At 30.9% G+C, this 22,423-nt stretch overlaps 2 protein-coding genes across 3 annotated transcripts; both read right to left on the bottom strand.

Annotated features, from left to right (window-relative positions):
• Nucleotides 1-854: 854 nt before the first annotated feature.
• LOC108741840 (solute carrier family 41 member 1) lies at nucleotides 855-15,661 on the bottom strand. 2 transcript variants are annotated; one of them, XM_025974885.1, is made up of 11 exons: nucleotides 15,473-15,661; nucleotides 9,995-10,097; nucleotides 5,662-5,716; nucleotides 5,406-5,549; nucleotides 5,143-5,342; nucleotides 4,863-5,042; nucleotides 4,658-4,802; nucleotides 4,429-4,575; nucleotides 3,825-3,975; nucleotides 2,246-2,451; nucleotides 855-1,431 (listed from the first exon to the last, which is right to left on the bottom strand). In XM_025974885.1, exons 4-11 carry the CDS (start codon nucleotides 5,545-5,547, stop codon nucleotides 1,097-1,099), a joined length of 1,506 nt encoding a protein of 501 aa, XP_025830670.1. In that variant the 5' UTR covers nucleotides 5,548-5,549; nucleotides 5,662-5,716; nucleotides 9,995-10,097; nucleotides 15,473-15,661; the 3' UTR covers nucleotides 855-1,096. The 2 variants fall into 2 exon arrangements, with proteins under 2 accessions (XP_025830670.1, XP_025830671.1); XM_025974886.1 differs by lacking the exons at nucleotides 5,662-5,716; nucleotides 9,995-10,097; nucleotides 15,473-15,661 and having other exon boundaries at nucleotides 5,406-5,637.
• Nucleotides 15,662-17,544: 1,883 nt separating this feature from the next.
• On the bottom strand, nucleotides 17,545-21,051 carry LOC108741842 (M-phase inducer phosphatase). Its single transcript, XM_018476804.1, has 3 exons — nucleotides 20,689-21,051; nucleotides 18,445-19,485; nucleotides 17,545-18,387 (listed from the first exon to the last, which is right to left on the bottom strand). Exons 1-3 carry the CDS (start codon nucleotides 20,733-20,735, stop codon nucleotides 18,117-18,119), a joined length of 1,359 nt encoding a protein of 452 aa, XP_018332306.1. The 5' UTR covers nucleotides 20,736-21,051; the 3' UTR covers nucleotides 17,545-18,116.
• Between the last annotated feature and the right edge of the window lie 1,372 nt (nucleotides 21,052-22,423).

A 22,423-nucleotide genomic window follows, 5' to 3' on the forward strand; every position in this document is an offset into this window, starting at 1 on the left:
AATACCATTACAATATTAATATTTTCCATTTATTATTGTTTCAGTTGATTCGAAAAATGTTTGGTCATATTTTTTATCGTCGAACTACCTAATTAATGATTCCTTCATGTAGTTTTGTTTTCAGAATATCTTATTTTATGTGGAACTTTGCAAAATTTTCTAAAAAAATGTTAACAGAGAAAAGATAATCGTAAAAAATTTATTCAGTTAACAATTAAAGTTCATTTATACCTTTAAAGAATTGATTTCAGAATTTTTTTTAAATTATTTGCATATGTAAGTCCTGCCTGTTTTGTTGATATTATTTTAAATACTTTAGCATCAGTAGTCCTTTAGTTACTCGTAATTCAAACTTACAACATTTTTTACCGCTAAAATTTTAAATTACCTGTGCTTCTGTGCCATCTAATAAATGTTGCAATATTTTCAATATTCAGTCATATCTTGGTTATAGTTTTCTGCTTAAATTTAGCGCTGTGTGTTGACGGTTGCAGTTTTACAGTATAGATGGTAACACTATGCAATTAATCGTGAAAAATATTTAATTAACTTTAATTAAAAGGAGGAACTAATATTTTTTTTTATCACTTTTTGAAANTATTTCTTTATTGTAAGAGTATAGTAAACTGTTTTTTTGTTATTACAAAGTATTTGCAATATGTTTACATTAAATTATAAATCGAAACGGAATCAGTTGTTTTCAGTTGATAAAATAGCGTAATTCTCTTAATTAGGGTTAGGCTATTTTTATAGTTTTTATTCATTTATACAGGTAGATAAGGTTTGTTCTGATTTGCAATAGCCTTTTTATGCATTTGTTAATATTAAATCCTTAGATGGATAACTGAAGATTGTAACATATCTGTAGCACAATAATAGTACATATGTCTGCGATAGAATTTTTATCAAAAATAATTCTAACACTTTGTAAGAGCGTTTAAAAGTTTATTACAATATCGATTCGGAAAGAAAAGCAGATGTTTTATAATTAACATAATTTCCATTATCAACGATATTTTGTACTTATTTAGAATTTATTAGGGGAAAACCTTGCAAACCGTTACATTACATTGTATTGTATTTAAGGTCATAGTAGTCACTTAATAGGTTGATACTCTTGCCCTATAGACGTTAAAAATACAAATGCCATGAGTAGCAATGTTGATCCAAATAAATCACCTAACGCTGTTAAGTATGGGATAGCTGAGTTGTCTGGGTCAATTTTCATTTTCCACATTTTATGTATAAGAAGATGAGCTGTGTATAGCAAAATCATGACTTGTAACAGGCAAACTATTAAGTAGGTAACCGCAAATAGTGGTGTAACAGTAGAAACACCTCCGTTATAAATTGCATCCGCAATAAAAAGGAACATTAGTTGACCAGGTACTGCCATAGCTATAAGTATTCTTGCAGTTTTAGCAGAAATTACTGTAAAAGAAATTAATAGGTAGGTACATATTATTTAAAAAAAAGACCAGTAAAGATTTGCATAGTCCATAGTGAAAAATGATACGATAATCATGAATTTCTCTATGCAGTCTAATTGTTTATCCTAACTAAATACAAATAAAAAAATTGATAATGAATAGATAGATTAATGGGGTTCACTAAACGAGACGAGACATGTAACCTACTAACTTCTTAGTTCACAAATGGAAAAAGCTGAAGCAAAACTCGTATACTTGCAAAGTTGCGTAGGCAGATTGATTATAATATTAACGAACGTTTTTTAACGAAACTGTTTATGGTCATTTAAACCTGTTCGTTTTAAGCCCAAATTACTGCGACTGTCGATTTAATACAATGGCTTTTTGACCTCATAGGGTATCTGTGCATGATTTATAGAAGTGGTCCAAATAATTTTATCCACTTATGCAGATTAGTTTTACAATCAATATTTACTTACGTTAAGGACAAAACTGTTTTTACTTTAGGGATCTCCCTTTATTATATGTTTATATTGGCTTCTTAGAATTTTTGCCAAAGTAAATTGCAATTACGATAAGTGTTTGTTTATATAAAGCGGTGTAGATACCTATCTATCAAAACAAAAATAAGCTATTGATATTGTCCAACCTTGAACTAGATTGTAAAAATAAATTAATAAAAAATTGCAATTATTATTGCAATTGTATGAATCATGACACTTAGGATTTATGGTGAATTCCAATAATTTTCGTGGTATTGTAAAAGTTATATAAATGGAGTTAAGTTCACCATGGGGGTCTGGTCAAGCACTTACCTCCTTTGAAAAGAGCTGACCAAGGAGCGACCCATAGTTTTGTATGTGGTGGTAAAATTCCAGGTAGTGAACTTTGATGTAACATTGTTGAAATCCGACTTGCTTGTACAGATACTAAATTTCCTCCTACACCATTTATCACAGGTTGAAAGATGGAGTATCCTTCATACGTTCCCACAGCATTATCAAGGACTAAACCTCCTAGCCTAAATTACAAAAAAAATAGGCTACTGTTAATACTATATATGCACAATATTTAGAATTTTAGCCCATGATGCTATTTATTTNTAATGTTTTGTATTTATCATTCAAATTAATCTCACAGGGAACGTATTTATTAAAATTTAAAACTATTTTTCTTAGACTTCACTTAAAAAATTTGTTATAGAAGGCTTACTTGTTATTTTGTAGTGAGGCTTTTTCAACTGTCTATTCGTAAGTGGCTTAGAAGTCTGTAAAAAATTGCTTCTATTAGTATATATTTTGCTAATTTAATAGATATTTAATTCCGTTTTGTAAAGCAAAACTTTGTCTTTAAAGTACAACTAACGTTTCTGTTTTATCAGTTAATAATATCCTCTTTATTATGCTTTGAAACTATTATTTATACCAAAACTAAATCCTATGTATTAAATTACTGGTAAAGGTTCAATAACCCTTAACCATTCTTCAATGAATACTATAAATTACTATAAGCGCCGCTATAGTAATACGTCATGAATGAAAACGTAAAGGTCATTGTAATATTTCATTCATAAAAGGAACTAACAGTGCTGGTGCGTTTTGCACTTCTATGAAAAATTGTTTTCCCCTAAATCTTCTGGTGGCAAATTGACACATGGTGATCACGATTACTGATAGCGTAACCTAAAATATTAGTTTAAGTGCCGGTTTGTAGTTGTAGACTTCGAATTGTTATTTATATCAACGTGTTCTTATTCATAATAATTAATCGTCTTAGTTATAACTGATAGTGTTCATTACCACCAAATTGCCGGAATTTTAAACGTTGTTAAAGGTAATTGCACCTGTTGAGCTTTGACTCGTCTTACGTATCTGTTATTATTTTCGTTAGTTGTTTGATATTTCTTTATTGTAAGAGTATAGTAAACTGTTTTTTTGTTATTACAAAGTATTTGCAATATGTTTACATTAAATTATAAATCGAAACGGAATCAGTTGTTTTCAGTTGATAAAATAGCGTAATTCTCTTAATTAGGGTTAGGCTATTTTTATAGTTTTTATTCATTTATACAGGTAGATAAGGTTTGTTCTGATTTGCAATAGCCTTTTTATGCATTTGTTAATATTAAATCCTTAGATGGATAACTGAACGCAGTTACTGTCATGTCTACATGTCTAAAAATGCATGTAGTAGGCCGGTGGCGGCCATCATTGTTTTAGTCTTGCAAAACTGACATGACTGTGCACAATTATATGGTTTAGCTGGTTGATTGAGAATTTTAGTTAGTAAATAAGGCATTTTGAACATTTAAACATTAGTTTTAGTTTTGGCTTATTGGGCGAAAGGTGAGATATTACTTTTTCTACTTTTTTAGACATCGAATAGGTACATTACCCGCTAATAAACAATGCTGATAGGACAGGTATCCAACCATTTTTCAACACGGACTTGGTGTACTTGTTTTTTAATACAATTATTATCCACATTGGCAATAGTATAAATAAATAAGAAGCTATGATTATGTAAAATACCCACGTGTAGGTGTCTGAAAAAGAAGGTTCATTAAAGGTGTAAGGCCAAACAGGTTGTTCAATTTTGGACGACAATGTTGAAGATGAGATCTAAATTTTTGCTACATTTCGCCAGTTTGGTTTGTTGACCTTCTCAGACTAAAATTAAAGAGCACATGCCCTTTTGGTTACAATACACCAATAACATACTATAAAAAATGTTATAACTAGGGCAAAAATAATCGCCCTGTGTCTAAACAAAGGTTTCAACATTTTTTACACTATATTATTGGTGTATTGTGACCAAAAGAGCATGTGCTCTTTAATTTTAACCTGAGGAGGTCAGCAAACCAAACTGTGGTGAAACGTTGCAAGAACTTAAGCTTTATTGCTATCTACAGGACTTGATCCTCAACATTACCATGCACAATTATTTACAAACATGGAGGATGCAAAATCCACTATTTAAGGTTGTTCAATTTACTTACCTAAAATAACATAAAGACTAGTAGCGCAAATTGATAAAATACTAAGAGAGACAACATCGCCAATGCTAGCAGCTAATGGTGTTGCTAAATTGTCAGGGTTCATTTTGATTTTGTGAGTACAAAAAATAACTGCTATCAAAACAAAATCTGCAAAAGAAACAAATGATGGTTAATGAAAGTTTTGGCACATGAAATTGGAAAGTTTTTCTTAAGAACTACCTATACAAACCTAAAACGAAACAAGTCGATGTAGCTGTTAATATACTACATGTTATCACAAGAATAGCACTCTTAAAAACTATATGTTCGCTTAATATTGCAGACATTGCAACTGCATAGAGGGACACAACACAGGCAGCTACAATCGCTTGCACCTGTAAAAAGTTATGTTTTTATCTAAAACAAACACAAAATACACAGCTTTTAAAAAATACCTGTACAATACTGATATTACCCAATACCATCTTAAAGACTTCTCGTCTGTGATTCATATTGCCTAAATTTGCTTGAGTGGACAGTCTGGAGGCTAAGCACATGTCCAAGTTTCCCTTAAGACCTAATAATGCAGGTACTAATACGTATAGGGCCCTTATATTCATAAATACCTCATATTCCTAAAATTATACGGTAAAATGTTACAAAAAAAAGATGGGATTATTGGGTTTTATAAATCATTGTTCCTATGGCTAGACCACTGTTTTTATCAGTATCTACCTCAATAATTCCTAATACTAATCCAGCACCTATGGTACCCATCCCAGCAATAAAAAATGGAACTGATACTTGTAGCGTGGTGTGGAACCAACGCTCCCTTTTGTTTTTGGCATTTGCATTAACATTGTATTTATCCATGCTGTCTGTAGTTTCTACGGATTCTATTGAATCCGCTATAGAACGAGATTCGTCAATATTTCCTAGAAAATTGAGAAGAGTTTTTTAAACCGTGGGAGGTTTTATTGATTTACACTTTTAAATACCTGGCCCTTTTTTCTGGTTGGTCTCAATTTTTTTGGATATGTCTAGCACAGTGGCAACTTTAATTTTATTATCGGGGGTAGCAACATATATTTCAGGCACGTAGGTTCCAATTACATTGTTATTTTCAGAAAAAGCAACCATGTCTGTAATGTTTTGTATTTATCATTCAAATTAATCTCACAGGGAACGTATTTATTAAAATTTAAAACTATTTTTCTTAGACTTCACTTAAAAAATTTGTTATAGAAGGCTTACTTGTTATTTTGTAGTGAGGCTTTTTCAACTGTCTATTCGTAAGTGGCTTAGAAGTCTGTAAAAAATTGCTTCTATTAGTATATATTTTGCTAATTTAATAGATATTTAATTCCGTTTTGTAAAGCAAAACTTTGTCTTTAAAGTACAACTAACGTTTCTGTACAATAATAAGACAGAAATTTGTGTTTTGAAGTGTTAGGGATTGCAGAATGATATCATCCAATTAAATAGAGAATAGATATTATAATCATCAGGTAATTGTTATCAGGAATAACATATCGATAGTGTTAGGACAACTGGACATTTATATATGTATTAGTGTTCATTTGGTACACATCTGACCGAATAAGTAATAATTGTAATTTAACTTTTTAATTACAATATTTGTAATTTTGTCGAATAAGATATCGTGGTATCCCCTGCCCCTTTCCTCTTGAGTATGTTCAAGCCTTTGGTATTTAATTCATTTCTGTGAAATTTGTCATTGTTTTCGTATTTTGTTAAAATTTTCCTTGGTATTGTTTATCGTTCTCGCCTTTGTTTTTCTTGTTTTTATCATACACATTGTTATTAATTTTTTAAAAATGATAATGAATATCGCAAAATCTCTTTTGTAATAAAACTAACAAGATAAAGAAGCAAAAAAAATTAGTGAAACTAATGTCTTTATGGTTTTTTCGTTTTATGTGGCATCGTTATTAAAATAAGATCGTATAAACTGTTAAAGTTTACATTCGGTGCTCCACAATGTTTCTTTTCAGTGGATTACAATAAAAAAGAAAATTACTATATGTACCTATACTTATAACAAATTAACTGCAAGTTGACTTTGCTGTTTAGTTTTGACTTTTCCAATTAGTTACATAATTACTCTTTTAGATTCTTTTGTTAGCAATTTTAAATTGTAGTATGAAAATACACTAATTTGTCTATATGTGTATACCCCGCACATAAGAAAGTCTACCTAATTGAGAAAAATTAATTAAATTCCTTTTACTTTTCACGCACATTAATTGCGTGAATCACGCTGAATAAAATGAAAAGAATAGTGACCTTTGCCTGTAATGCTTCTTTTCTATATATGTTTCACTTCCGTGTTAATGATTTACAATTTAATTTAAAACAATTAAAACAGTTACATTTCGCACTTTCTAATTTACATCTTTGAGGTTGAAGAAACTTGTATTTGAGTGCATGCATGTGTGTCCGTCATTGACAATGAAATCGAGTCCGGCATCAGAATGTAGGCCTTGATATGCAACCTTATTATAAATAAATTTGTATATTTCCCGTAAGTGATCACCACTGAATTACCGTAAACGATCCACAAAATTGTGTTTGTTCTATTTCGTAAACTCGTCCTTCGATGATTTTGACAGAAGATCTAAAATTATTTGTATTGCAGAGCAAAAAATATCTTATCTAAACTATCTCTTAACGTGCAGTCTATTCCCAATTAAGGTCACCCCAATTTTCAAAAATATGCCACCATTTTTCCTTGAGGTATCATTTGAATAAGCAAATAAATCGTAAAAGTAAATAATAATTCATACATAGGATACAGTATCTAATGTTTCGATGTTGTTTTTTATTTTTGCTGAATTATTTTCTAATTTAGTTTTCTTTCCTTTGCAGTGCATCGATCGAGTGTTTTAGTGTTTGTGCTATGGATTCTATCCTTGGGCAGGATGTCTAATGGTGATGGTTGCGTGCTGCAGAAGGTCACGACAAAGGTAGGAAAATTGTTTACATCCTCGACATTATATAGTACGTTGCTTCGAAAAGGAGATAAAAGAACGCAGAGCTTCGCGAAGCTCTAATTATTCGTTATAGAAGCTGTGTATCATTACAGTACCTTTAGGTACTTGAACCAAAGTACATCTAATCTTATAATGTTCGTACGTAATAACATACAAGAAAATTGCACCAATCTTTTTGAATAAGAATAATCAATATCGTCTAGGTTGTGTAAGCAAAACAAAAGCTCGTAAACAATATCTTTCTGTGAAAAACAGTTTTCAGGAATTATTGTGCAAAATGTGTTTTGCTATTGCATCTGCCACACGGTTTGTTTGTCAAAAAAAAGATAACTTATAAAGTACCTAATACCCAATAAATATGCAACAAAAATAAAAATTGTTTAGGTAATGATTAAGTAAGTTTTCATTAATTTCGAAACGAAGTAGTAGTGTACTGTATTTCGAGGACTGTTTTTTAGTTTAATAACAATGTGTTAGAAATAATTTGCTTTCCAGAAAAATGAATCACGAATTATTATTGTTTTGTTTTCAATAGATAAAGTTACTTTGTCGTGCTATAGAATTTAAATAACAAGTGGAAAAAAGTGATTAAATAAAATAAGCATTTCCGCGGTTTTCGATTGTTATCTCTCATTTTGTTTTTTGCGTAATTTGTTGTTTCTCATTTTTGATTCATCATACTGGTCCAAATTATCCATTGTAGTTTTTTGTATCTGATTAAAAAAGTTACTATTTATAGAGCAATTGGCAATCGCGATGTTATTGATATGATATAGTAATACGTCCCTAACAGAGGTATTTTGCAAGCAAAAAAATGAACAATTACAAAATAATCATTATATCCAATATTATGTCGATTACCTTATAAATTATTGGTAACCTTAAACAATAATAATTTTCTCAACCTCTCGTTTTCTGTAAAAAAAAAAACTTATAGCGCCTCTACACTTTCACATCCTTGATTCGAAACTGTCTGTTAAGGCATATATTATTTTAACCTAATGCAATATTCGTATATTTTGAATGGTATGACGAAATTACTTATAATATACTTTTCAAGGATTCCGAATTTTTAACATCTGTACCACTGTAAAGCTTTAATCCTTTGCATATCAGTTTAGGTGTGGTGAATAAGTGTCGTTTTTAGGTATTTAAAATAATAACTAATTTAATGCGTTTCAGGATAATTTCCGCGTTAATCTAATTTCTTAATTCATTTACGAAATAATAACATTATTAGAGTCTGTCTTTTTTGAATTCTAAATAATGCATACAACGATTACCTACAGTTAAATAAGACTTTGCTTTATACTATAGTGTATTTACTACAGGCAGTTTATACTAAGGGCCGGAACATTATATTTGTTTATAATTCGATTTGAATATTAAAATTATCCGAAGTATTCAAGTATTTAAATATTTGAATATCTGAAATCTTGATGTACATTTGAACAGTTAATATTAAAAAATTATAACTTCAAAAATATTGCATTTGATAGAGAAAATTGGAATATCTGGATGTTTGAATTGCAGACTTTTCTTTTTTTTTTTTAATGAATACAATTCTGAATTTAATCTTTAACTTAAGGTTATAAAAAACAAAGTTAAATGGAACAGTATAGTGCAAATATCAGAAAAGTACCTGATGAATGTTTTAAGTATTATTACTTACTCACTGTTTAAATGTTTGATTTGAATTTAATCTATTTTACAAGTGCGAGGTACTTTTCTTTTTTTTTTTTATTCTTGTTTTGTTGTTGGACTTTCTAATGTAACAATTAGGAAATTAAGAAAAGCAAACCGAAGAAAAACATTTGCGCTTCGAAATGTTTGGCTGTCTATAAGAGTCGCTTTTTAAACTATTAGAAAGTAAAGGTTTTCTGCCAGTTTAAATTAGTAAATAATTAAAAAACGGTACTGAGGAAAATTGTCTTGCCGTTGATGTTATAACCGCTTCACGTATGTATGTATATATCTACAGGACCTTCGAATAACATTTGACTGCGTACACAAAACTTCATTGTAATTGTTTTGTTTGTAATGAGACGATATCCGTGGATAGGGCCGTGATAAAAAAGGATGTTGAGGATAATGTCTTTCCACTTGAAAAAGATTATTTCTTTTTCAATATTTAGCTACTGTCGTTGATCCTTGACCTTGTTCTTTAAATTGTTTGAATACTTGAAATTTAAGTATTTACTTCGTCTTATCGCAGATGAACAATACATAAAGTACGTTTCTTCAAAGAATGCGGGAATTTTAATCATGTTAAAAATACAAAACAATCATAAATAATAACTTTGTAATTATCACGTCGGATATACATATTTTGAGAAAATTAATAGAAAAGAGTGTGTATATTGTGAATATTTATATATAAATAACGTTCTCCTTGTTATTCCGTTCTAGTGCTACAGTTATGTTTTATTTTCGAAGCGAGTTATAATCCTTACAAATTGAGATACAACCGTTCAAAAAACGAAGGTTGTACAGTAATTTCGTTTTTGTTGTGTATCAGCGTAGGTTAATTTTTTGTGCGATTTATTTGATTGTCTAGATTAAAAAAGACTTACCTTTTTTGACACAATGATTACTATGTATTTATTTCATCAATAACTTATCGAGGCGAGTCATTTGTCAGTTACATTTTGTACCTTCTTCTATCACTGTTTCGTCCTGTAACAAAAGAAAAGAATTTTTGATGTGGATAAAATCAATCGCAGAAATCCAACGTAAATATAATATGCTCAAACAATAATAGTCACGATTGCGATTATATTTTCCCATTTAACATCCTTTCATCACCTGGAAAGTCCCTTTTTTACAATAAAAAACCCATTAAGAACAATTAAATATCCTTTTAATCTTTTGTTCATGAGTTACTGCTCATGTATTTTCCATTGTGTTAAATTTGTAATTACATATTTATTTATTTTCTTCATCTATCTAATAAATTAGTACATTTGTGGTTTATTGTGTATAATTTGCCGCTTGGCGACAATTTCTGCAATTCTGATTTAGAGTGGTTATTGGAACGCTAAAATTTGCGGATGGGAAAAAACATAATGTGAAAGATAATAGACACAGTGAATGAATTAAGTCACGATAAAGAATACGTGTCGTTTGTTGTACCATATGAATTACAGATTATTATTATTATTAAGTTCGTGTCTCACATTAGAACAATTGTATTACATATACATTGACGTTATAGTACCTACTAAAGAAAAATAGACATCCTCATGAATAAACCTTGGACGTGGAAGTAGAATAGTTTTACTTTTATTATACTGACTAATTATGGTAGTACCTGTGCACACCAAGTGTAAAATTGAGACCCTTACGTTAGTTATCTATTAATTTTGTTCTGTAATTATGTTAAAATATTTACCGCTATTAAATTCATATTGGGTTAGTTAGATAACAGATACATAAGATGTGATGTATCAGAAAAGAACGGATGAAAAGTTTTAAAAAAGTTTGGAGCGTTTTTGTTTGGATATTTACGTACATTTACCGGTACAGTAAATGGAACAAAAATCTTTTTAATTTAATTTTTTTAACCCCGCAAACAAAACAAGAAAAACGTAGCTTTTTATTAATTTACTGAATTAGTCATAAAAGCACTACTGATTGAGTTTGTTATCTAACAAATAATCATAATCATAATCACAATATAGGCGTGTATGTTGAGAATAATGTCCATGAACTTTAATGAATTGACTATTTTTATATACTACAGTAATATAGATACTACATTACGTTTTTAAAATTCTAAATTTAATACGAAAAACACTTCCAGCAGGATAAAATAATTTTATTGCAAACCAAACGAAGGACAAGGTAATACAATAGCCTAAATATCTCACAAATTATAGGTCAGCTTTTTAGTAGATAACGAAAATACTGTTGCTTTATTATTGTTAATTTTTAACAGTAACAATTTTAATGATTATTATTGGACGTAACGGTTTTGATCTATTCGAATCGATACTCGATTTCCTTTTATTAGATTAAGGCAAAGTCTGCCAATTTTAAATAAAGGACGAAATACGTTAGGAAGTTGATTAAAAAAGAAAAAAGAAATTAGATTTTAAAATAGTCTTGTCATTATTCATTTGTATGTCATTCGTTGAGTCCAATTAGATAATATTCCGTTGATTATTTGTTGCAATGTCTGCTTAAATAATACTACATATTGCCTTACGCTTTTCCTAATTTTCCATCAATGTTATAAATATAAAAGTAATCAATGTATTCGATTTAATAACCTTTTACGTCAGGTACTTTTTTAAGTATATATTCGCAACTTTCTAGCAGCATTTTTTTGATACTTGGATATATAATTTTTTTAACGATTTTTACTTTCACTTGCGTGACAGCTGTATGTGTATGTGTGTGTATACATATTTATATGAAGTTCCACTCATAATCATTGTTCAATAATAAATAAGTACCTTCTGATTGTTATTCCGATCCAAGAAAGTTAAGTCAACAATAAAAACTTGGATTCATGGATTCATACTGACGCATTAGGTCTGTATATGTATTATATTATGATTAGATTGTCTATCCAGAAATGGATAATTGATACAGTTTCGCTTTTATTTGGCTTTTCACTTTAGTTAGTATGAATATCTATATTCAAATTATGCAGTCCATAAAAGTACAGATGAATCTTCATGAACTGATATTTTATAATTTAAGAATTAATGGTTCATGTAAGNATACTGATGGTTTTACACACCCCAATGCTAAATAGGGCCTAATAACGAGATTAACCAAAAAATACCATACGCAGAAACAGTCTCTATCAAAAAATTAATGTCAGTTAACAATTGGGTTGTAATCGCGATAAAAAAAAAATAAAAAACTGCAACATTTTAGATGATAATTTTGCAACATGGCTCCATTAAATTACGACGAAGACAGTGTTGCAACCGTAACCAAATATACGACCTCCAATATTTTAGGAGCATGTATACGTATTATATAAATGTATACAAATAAATATAAAATTAACTGTAGGAACAGGAAGCATATATACTGTCACCTACTTAAAATTACCTTTCTTTTAACCAAAGGTCGTAGAGAGAATTAGTGGAAACGAATAAAAGTGAAGCAATATTTATGTAAAACGATATCTTATTAATTTGATTACTTTCTGGGGAGAAAACTGAAATTTTATTTCTTTACATTCGTTTCAATGTAGTGGTAAAAAATTAATAATTTCCGACATATGCGAAAATTTTTAATTTATTACCCCCTCGTTTATCTTCAAAAGTAAGTGATATTTTGAAAATTTACAATATAATGGTTTATGGCGATTTCAAATTCTAATAGTATCAGCATTTGAAATCGCCATAAACCATTATATTGTAAATTTTCAAAATATCACTTACTTTTGAAGATAAACGAGGGGGTAATAAATTAAAAATTTTCGCATATGTCGGAAATTATTAATTTTTTACCACTACATTGAAACGAATGTAAAGAAATAAAATTTCAGTTTTCTCCCCAGAAAGTAATCAAATTAATAAGATATCGTTTTACATAAATATTGCTTCACTTTTATTCGTTTCCACTAATTCTCTCTACGACCTTTGGTTAAAAGAAAGGTAATTTTAAGTAGGTGACAGTATATATGCTTCCTGTTCCTACAGTTAATTTTATATTTATTTGTATACATTTATATAATACGTATACATGCTCCTAAAATATTGGAGGTCGTATATTTGGTTACGGTTGCAACACTGTCTTCGTCGTAATTTAATGGAGCCATGTTGCAAAATTATCATCTAAAATGTTGCAGTTTTTTATTTTTTTTTTATCGCGATTACAACCCAATTGTTAACTGACATTAATTTTTTGATAGAGACTGTTTCTGCGTATGGTATTTTTTGGTTAATCTCGTTATTAGGCCCTATTTAGCATTGGGGTGTGTAAAACCATCAGTATCTTAGACTCTGATTGCGTTGATTTTATTGTTTTGCTTGAGTGACCAGTTATTACTACAGTTGAAATAATTAGGGCGCGTATGAAATAGCGTTTATGAAAAACTGATAACCTGATTAGGTAATTTGTTGTTATTTGTTTACAACAATAGAGCGCAATAATTTTGTAATTTTTGGCTCTAGATATTACTTATTCGAATTTCTTATTCTTGAATATTTCATATACATAAGCAGGTACAAATTTAATGATACAATTTCAGGTTTTATAATTTTCTACATGCTTATACAGTTATTTAGACAGGTTGATTACTTGCACTAAGTAAAAACACCCTTTATAAGATCACTCACGCGTCCCCCTTTCGATCATCTGCGTTCCTGGACGTAGAAACTTAGTTTTTCTAATGACACTCACTTATCGTTTAATTTGCGATTTAAAACAAAATGTTGTGGAAAATTAATTTTTATTATTTATATTACCTGAGCACTTAGGAGAGAACGTGGGGAATTCCCTCCATCGTGCGGGAAAGGGTGTCGTAAGCCCGTGTGTAATTTTTTACTATACTTCTGCCTGGAGAATTCGATATTTTTCGCTGATTTCAGTAAGGAAATCTCAAATTCCTTCGCGGGTAAAAAATCACGATTAGTCCTTATGAGGAACGGATATTACTAGATATCCTCTGTGTGTCTTGCGGAACACAACAATTTTTTATTTTTCAGTAATAACACTACGTTAAAACCGAAAATTTACCCGTTTTCGTTGAACGCTTACAAAGCAAATGAAGTAACAAACTATCGCGTTTGTGGCCACCATTTTGTAACGAACTTTGTTTTTTAGAAAGCAAAATAGGATCGTTTCTTTGCTACTTTAGAGAAATTTCATTACGTAATTGGTTCAATTCCGAAGAGAAAGAAATAACAATGCCTTCTAGATTAATCGCGCGCTTTACAAGATATTATCGACAATAGCTGAAACCGTTCTTTACGGAAATCGGAAGTGCCTGCCATTACATCCTACAAACGCACCAGATAGTATAGCGTACTGTTAATAAATAAATTACAATAGTGCACCCTGTACGTTAACTGCAAACATATTTTGCTATTGTGCACGCTTTTCAACTTTAATGACCTGATAATGTTTATGTTTAACACTGCACTATCAAAACTGAATAACACAACAGCATAATTTGCGTAAAAACGACATTTGTACGTAAACTTTTCTTTTTATTTATTTATATATAGGTTGTTAAAATTCAGTTAGTACACATATCTAAATTGTAGAAAAAAATTTATGTACGTTTAACATAAATTGTTTTAAGGTTTGCTCGGTTAATAGTTGGAGTAATATAATTTTAAGTATTTTCACGTTGCACAAATTATTACCGATACACACATAAGTGGTGAAGAAGATGTCACAAGACAGAAAGACAGGGCATAATTGCGAAATATCTTTTTACATTAATCTTTATCGTACAATTTTCATTATATAATCGGCCGCCTTAGGAAAGGTACAGTTAGTTAAGTGATTTGTTTAAGAGGAATCTAAGATGCCAATTAGCATTTCTTTCGGTGGCGATCTCACAATGTTTGGGCATTACTCTTGAAATAAAAGAAAAGTAGGACGCAAATCAATTTGAATTAAAAACCTGTCACTGGTATTTAATTATTAATTTTAACGCCTCGTAAATTAAAATAAAATAAAAACTAAATTAGTTTAATGTGAAATAAAATGTCTATTACTTATAACTTACATATACGCTTAACAACTTTTCCAAAATTACCTACATTTTTTTTTACCGTCTCAATTTCGGTATGAAACTTCAAAACTGCAAGTTACACTGATTTGATTCACTTTCACAACAACAAACTGTAAATTTACTTACAACTTTGTTGTCTTAGAAAATAACAAATACGCGGAATTTATTTTAAAATATATCAATATTAACAGTTGAAAAGGTATAAAAATATTAATTTTATTACCCCAATTAGATAGAAAGTTATGTTTATAAATTTATAAATTAAATAGTTTACGGAATGATTTGACTTATAAAAACATTTGGTCAATTAAGTTAATTAAATAAATGTACATAATTTACTTACCCTTTGATATAAGAGTGGATTAAGTAGTTTGTTTAAAAATCACTACCGTGCTTTTAAGCGCTGCACTAATAACTACCTGTAAGTCGCTAAGTCAATTGTCGATTACTACAGACTGCTCGAAGTAAATGTGCCGTATGTATATAATCCTACCGCGAATTATACTCCTTTTATACACCTATATTGATAATTTTCAGGTCTGTAGTTTACATAGAATCGCCTGCAATCAAGACAATTCGTTATCAATGGATATTCCCGTGTTGTCGCTGTGCATTACTAATTATTTTAACGTACTGTACATATACATTATATTTACAACAATAGTTGTATGTTAAAAAAGCATAAATTTTATTTTTGTCTTTTTCACGATCAGTATAGCTTCCAAAAATTTTTACGAATTTCTCGGTTTTTGTTGTGTTTGCTGTTTAAAGACTGAAGTAATATTTTCAAAATCACGTACTATTTTTAATGACAATCCAGTTAGGCGCCTTTCTTAACAAAATAGACGAAATCGATTATTAATGGATTTTATTACATGTGCATAATGACAATCCCCAAACACATAACATATAATTTAAAAACGGAAAGTCTGGCGTTAAAAGAACATTATATTTACATGATCTTTTTCTCTTCACTGAATATAATTTTTAAGACACTGTACTATGTACTTTTTTTTAATATATTTCATATATGCTTGTAGAAATTTTTTTAGTACGTCACTAACGGCCTTCAAAACGTGTCGATTTCCCATAAAAGCATGCGTTTCATCCATGTACATTGCTTTATTTCCTGTAATTCTTGCAAAAAAGTGCAATCGTTAAAACTTCAGAATCAGTAACGCATGAAGAACTAAACAAAGTATCAAAAAACTGTAAATTATCACCATGGTTATAGGTATACGATATGGAGACGTGGAATTTGAGAACCGAACATTGGGATATTCTTATTATTTATTTTTTTGTTATTTAGTAATTTATTTATTTATATACCCCAATATTGCTGTACGTATATACGGATATGTATATATTGTATACATATTTTTAAACCTTGTTGTACAAATTTTTTGTTCTAAAAAGCAAATCGAGGTTTTCCCCGTAAATTTTACTGCGGTCGGGGTTTTTATTTGCACAAGACGGGAATATCACATCTTTTTTCACCTTGCCACAAGAACTATACCAAGACGATTTAAATCACCGTACGCTATTGTTATGTATGACTTCTCCACAGTGCATGCTCTTGCTGAATTATAATTAGAATTCGCAATGAGATTATTATTCGGGTAAAAACAAAGTTTATTCCTTTTTAAGCATCAGAAAAACCCAAGCAGCTTAATTTTTGGTAAACAAAGGAACAGAATCAAATATTATTATAGAGCTATAAATAAAAAATTTAGAAATACGAAATCAGTAAATAACATACGTATGTATTTGGAGTAGGTAGGTACCCCTTTCGGTTCGGGTGGGAATTCACACACGTGAGGAAATGTCATACATTTTTCCCTTGGTGGTTAATTTATTATTATTGGAAACAAAAACAAAAATCTCATTATTTTTATTAGCATGTTAACATGCTTTCTTCAGAGAAAGTCACAAGTACGTGTTGATATTGTTTAAAATAATTCCGAGATTATTGATGCGATTCGGGTATTTCCTTACTAAAAAGTAGCAGCATTTTCCGCAAGAGGTCTCTCTTACGTGAAAAATTTACAGCGCGTATTTTGAAGCTTTCCCCACTAGATGGGATACAATTTATTATTATATAGTTTATTTATACAGATGTGTTCTTTTGGTTGCATATTATTACAAATAAAATAATATAGAGAATTGTGTTTGGCGAAAAAAAGTATTTATTTAGCAATTTATTATTTTATTTTCGTTCGTACATTGTGGAACGTTCTTCTTGCTATTAAATTAAACAATTATTTTTTCATAGAATCATGTAATTTTTCTAAATCATAAATTTGGAAAATTTTTTGAAATGGGGCAATTACAGAAGATACTCAGTCAGTAGACCTTTTGAATGGGAAGGGTAAAAAAAAAAAAAAAAAAAACATTCAAATAGAAAAATATTTTATTATGCGACATTAATTCTAACAATAGTACTAATAAGAATAATCACAAAACTCGATGAGGTTATTGTGTAGAATCAATATAAATCTAAAATACTGTCTCGAAAGGGGCTTATATAAAGCCTACTTAATCAATAAAATTTGTATAACAAACATGTGATAAAATGATTTTGCTAAGCATAATCGGAAAAAAAAAATAACATAAAAAGTCCATCACATCTCTATTGCTAATTAATTGCACTGCACAAAATGATCCTTTGAGTAACATAAGACAAAGGAAAAAAAAAAGTATAATACATAAGTCGTGTTAAAACTTTGGTGAAATTCGCAATTGCAGTTTATACAAATCGTATTCACGGCGATCGCCGTAATGGAATTAATGAAATAAATCAATGAACACATAACACAAGTCAAAGGACTAAAAGCTACAATCACAAAAAGTACAACCTATCTACTTACACAGTTAAGAGTTTACAGATTAAAATGCCTTTCACAAATAAATTTGTACTTTCATTAGGCGGTAAAGTGTGAATAATATTTACAAAAATTGCCAAACTAAGCTTGAAAACCATATCTTATTTACATGAAGCTAAGTTTGAACCTTTTCATACCTCCCTTACTTGTACATAATTTGTCGGCGTTACATGACTTTGCTTTTGCGCGAAAGTGCCTCAGATCGTTTTGATGCTCGGGATGGGCCATTGGCTTGTACCCCTGCGGAGTACACAGATCTGAAAATTGTTCATAAAAGTTCTTGTAACCCCCTTCCAACAAGTATATCTCAGGATAATGAAGGGAAGGGTAAATGTCGTTGTTGCGTATACGGTCCAGGTTTCGTAGAAAACGATATCTAAAAATAGGAAATAATATTCAGTTATGGTACTATCTCATATTGTCAGAAACTTACAAGGTAGGTCCTCTTTCACTGGAAAATTCACAATGGAAAATAAGGATATTCCTCTTATTGGCATCCTTGGGAAGTTTGTCAGATGCCAAGAGTTCTTCCATTATTTGATCCTTGGTGAAGATGTTTTGAGCGCCAGTTATATGTCCACCGTCGAACTCGTATGGATAGCGACAGTCGATGATTTTGTATGAGTTGACCTTTTCGGAAAATGAACCTTCCATAAGCAAAGCTAACGTCGAACTGGATATGGATTTCAAATCGGGGTGTCTTCCCGGAACAAGCGGAAGACTAAATGTTTTAGTGAAATCTCCGATCAGATCGGAATCCGTGGAAGACTTTTGTAACGCAGACTTGATAACGTCTTCGGAAACCGAAGCAGATCGTTGCAAAGTAGGCTTAGAAAGAACAACCGGAACGACTATGTTATCTTCTAGTAATTTGCACCTTTTAAGTCTTGATGGACTGCTGATATTAGCAGGCGGATTGGGACGTTTAAAAGATTTTGCCTCGTTCGTAAAAAGACAGGATCTTGCCCGACTGGTACCTGGAGCGATAGTTTCCAGATTAAGCGAAATAGACCTACTCATCTGAGGTCTTTGAAAAACAATTTGTTGCTGGGGACTGTTAGTATTCTCAACGCCCATTTGAATTCTCCCGTTCATAAGTTTACTAAAGTCCCCGGGAAGTTGACAATTTTCGTCTAAAGGACCCATATCGGAAAAATCGAGAAATTCGTCGTTCAGAGAATCGATCGACCCGAATGAATTCAACTTGTCTTCAACCGAAAAAGAAGAACTAGTTCCATATCCCGAATCATGGGAGTTAGGGTTGTAATCTACTAGAGGACGACGATGTCCCCCTATTCGACGGTTGCACCCTGTCGATGCAGTGCGTTCCCTCTGCGGACTATTATTATCATACAAAGAAAGTTCAACATCGTGTTTAACGGGGCTCCCCAATCTTTGATTTACGTTTTCCTTGTTGCACGACAGACTGCAGAAGGCCTTACGGTTATCACTCACTTTACAGTCATCTAATAATCTGCAACAAAAGAAAATTTTTTCTTGTATGATTTTAAAGTTTGAAAACTGACTCATTTTTATGAATAATAACGAAATGTTTGATAAACTGGAGGAAGTAGTTTAACTTGTTTTTATTAATTATTCAATTAAGTTCCTTGCATTCGACGAAAGGGTAAAGTGTTGAATCATTCTAGCTTAATAAGGGCGCACGTATTATAAATTATTTCTACATGTTTTCAAATTATTCGAATAGCAGCTGCCGCCGAGAGACATGAGTTCATCTCCTTAATAAAATTGACCTGAATTGCAAAATAGATCCTACAAACAAATAGTCCATTCCATATCATAAAGATAACGATGTGCAAAATTATATTATGAGCTCTTAAACAACTACAAATTAACAGACGAAATTAATTATACCATTAACAATTAATTTCGTTGTTCTGGTAGGAAATACAACTTAAGAAAAATGCATACATGTGGATATTTTCAGGAAATTATCAATTGTGATATATGGGATGAAACAAGAAATTTGCCGCTGGTGCAATAAAACCATTTTTAGTGGATCAGGCAACAGGAAGTGTATATTTAAAGCATGTCCCATTTATGTTAACAATTTAAAAGGGGCATACATGAACAGTAGTGTTCTTTGCGTTCGTATAGCCCAAGATAAATTATGTATATGACTATGTACATACATAGACGGATGTATCTGGTTAACGAACTCCACAGATTCTGCCTAAAGACATCTCAAACATGTACTTATGTTAAATCCGTTAAAACAACAAAAGCAACATACCTAACTATTCTACAACCAATAATACTCTTGTACACCTTCATGGTAAATTTCAAGGTGGTTTTTTTATGCTCATATCAAAAGTCTTAATTTTTTCGCGAGTTAACAAATTTCCGACATTTAACGACTGAATGTATTTGTTAGTAAACTGTTGGACAAATAATTGTTAATATTTACGAAGGAAGAGAAAAACCACGCTAACCTAAAAGTATGAGTTTCATTTTCTTTCATTAAAATTGGCGGCATCCAACAGGTAATTGTTACCGCCTAAAAGACTCAGGTGTTAAACTTTTTGGTTTAATAATCGAGTATAACAAATATTAATTGCATTTTAACATGTGTTTAAGTAATCTGTCTGCCGGTCAGCATAAAATAAACAAAAAACAGCTGTTCAAAAGTATGGGAAGAATTTGAAAAGAAAATTACCTTGAACAATGGCACACGTCGAACGATTCGCTGGCGGAATCCCACATTTTTCGTATTTCTGTACCGCGTAATTAACTCGATCGAATTTTAATTAATATGTCCGAAATATCACTTTCATTCGTGACACTAGAAATAATTAAGTTCCATTGCACTACTGTTCATAAGTTGACGAGCATTTATTCGCGGTGAAGACTGACGAGAACCACGACTAAGCGCTGACTATACGGTCTTTGTACCGAACCTCATACCCACACCGAATCGACTCCCGCAGTGTTAAATCACCAGCTTCGTTCTTCGGTTATATCCTTCGTCCTCATCAGACATACATCCCTTCGGGCAGGGGAAACTGTTCAGGAGGGTTGACCCTATATCCGAATTAATGCTGCTAGGTATCCAGGCTTCGAACATGCCTATTATTTTTAGGTTTCAGAGGTGTCTACCATCTCCCCACCATAAAGTATATTCAAATTTTATTTTTCTACCAAAGTCGATTTTCATTTGTTCCCCTTCGTGGGATATTCAAGACCAAACTGAGAATATTTTATTATAGTTAACAATACCGGCGGCGACGTTTCACTTTTGGCGTAAATAGGTACCTAGGTACTCTTCAGGGTTACAAAGAACTTAAAGTTTAAATAAAGATTAACTGCGAACTTACTAGATTCTATGTATATGCAGGGACATGGCCAGTTTTCTTTTTTTACCTTTGTAAGTCTTAAATTCCATTTAGCCCACGACGCCTTGCACAAAAATGAAAATTCTTACACCTTCAGTATCGTATAATAGTAGTAATTATATTAAGCATCTTTTCACTCAGGAAAAATAAAAAATGTCTCAGATCGCATGTTTTTTCCTCCCTTGACACGTACCTACAGTAGTTTTCATCACTTTTCTGTCAGGAAGTGAAATTTTCTGAAGCAGGTACCTCTGGATTTGGACAAAATAATAGATATTTTTACATCACTCCTCTATAAAAACGGCCCATAAATTTCCATTAAGCAGAGCGTTTCGATTATATGAATTAAGTTAAAATCAATTTCAATTTTTGTTTTATTATTTAGACAGATTGATATTTTTTTAATTAGCTCATCAAATGGTAGTAGAATATTATCGGTGGCAAATGTGAATTTTTCGATGGTGGCATATGCTTCTACACGCCACGTAATTTAAATGCATAATATGCGTTAAACTAATACACATGTGTGTTTTTGTGTATATGTTAACTGCTACTGCTGCTGCTACCAAAACACAGCAAACCATTTGATATAGAACAGATGTTGCCATTGAGGTGAAAGCCTTTTTGAAGAAAACCTGTGGGGGAGGTTAGCTATAAACAGCGTAATTTTTAATTTTTGTTGTATGTAATTAATAACCTTTGTTTCTGAAGTTATCTAATATGCGTGCATATTTAATACTTTTAAATTTTAATCGCAACTGCCTTCAATAATTATTTCTGATAGGGTAAAATTTTATTTCGCTATATTTTTATGGGAATATACCCGATAAAAATTGTGTAATTATGGACCGCAATGATTTTTGAGCCTATTGTTCCAATCTTCACGATTTGGCTAATTTCATATTGAATATACAATTTGTAAGTCGAGGAAAGATGAAAGTAATAATCATTGACCAACCACAACGACAGGAATGGCTTGAAGTAATCAAAGTTCACGTCAAATAATCCAGGCGGTACTTGGCTATAAAGAAAAGGAATATGAACAGACTTGTATTACTG

This window comes from Agrilus planipennis, unplaced genomic scaffold (genome assembly GCF_000699045.2).
Source record: "Agrilus planipennis isolate EAB-ADULT unplaced genomic scaffold, Apla_2.0 scaffold265, whole genome shotgun sequence".
Classification (NCBI taxonomy): domain Eukaryota; kingdom Metazoa; phylum Arthropoda; class Insecta; order Coleoptera; family Buprestidae; genus Agrilus; species Agrilus planipennis.

Bases quoted from the DNA above. Each gene is read 5' to 3' on its own strand.
- LOC108741840 (XM_025974885.1), bottom strand. From the start codon at position 5,547: ATGGTTGCTTTTTCTGAAAATAACAATGTAATTGGAACCTACGTGCCT. The intron at 5,343-5,405 runs GTATTTAAAAGT...TCAATTTTCTAG, and splicing joins CAACCAGAAAAAAGGGCCAG to GAAATATTGACGAATCTCGT. The intron at 5,043-5,142 runs GTAGATACTGAT...GTATAATTTTAG, and splicing joins TAGTATTAGGAATTATTGAG to GAATATGAGGTATTTATGAA.
- LOC108741842 (XM_018476804.1), bottom strand. From the start codon at position 20,735: ATGTGGGATTCCGCCAGCGAATCGTTCGACGTGTGCCATTGTTCAAG. The intron at 19,486-20,688 runs GTAATTTTCTTT...CTTTTGTTGCAG, and splicing joins GACGTGTGCCATTGTTCAAG to ATTATTAGATGACTGTAAAG. The intron at 18,388-18,444 runs GTAAGTTTCTGA...TCCTATTTTTAG, and splicing joins AGTGAAAGAGGACCTACCTT to ATATCGTTTTCTACGAAACC.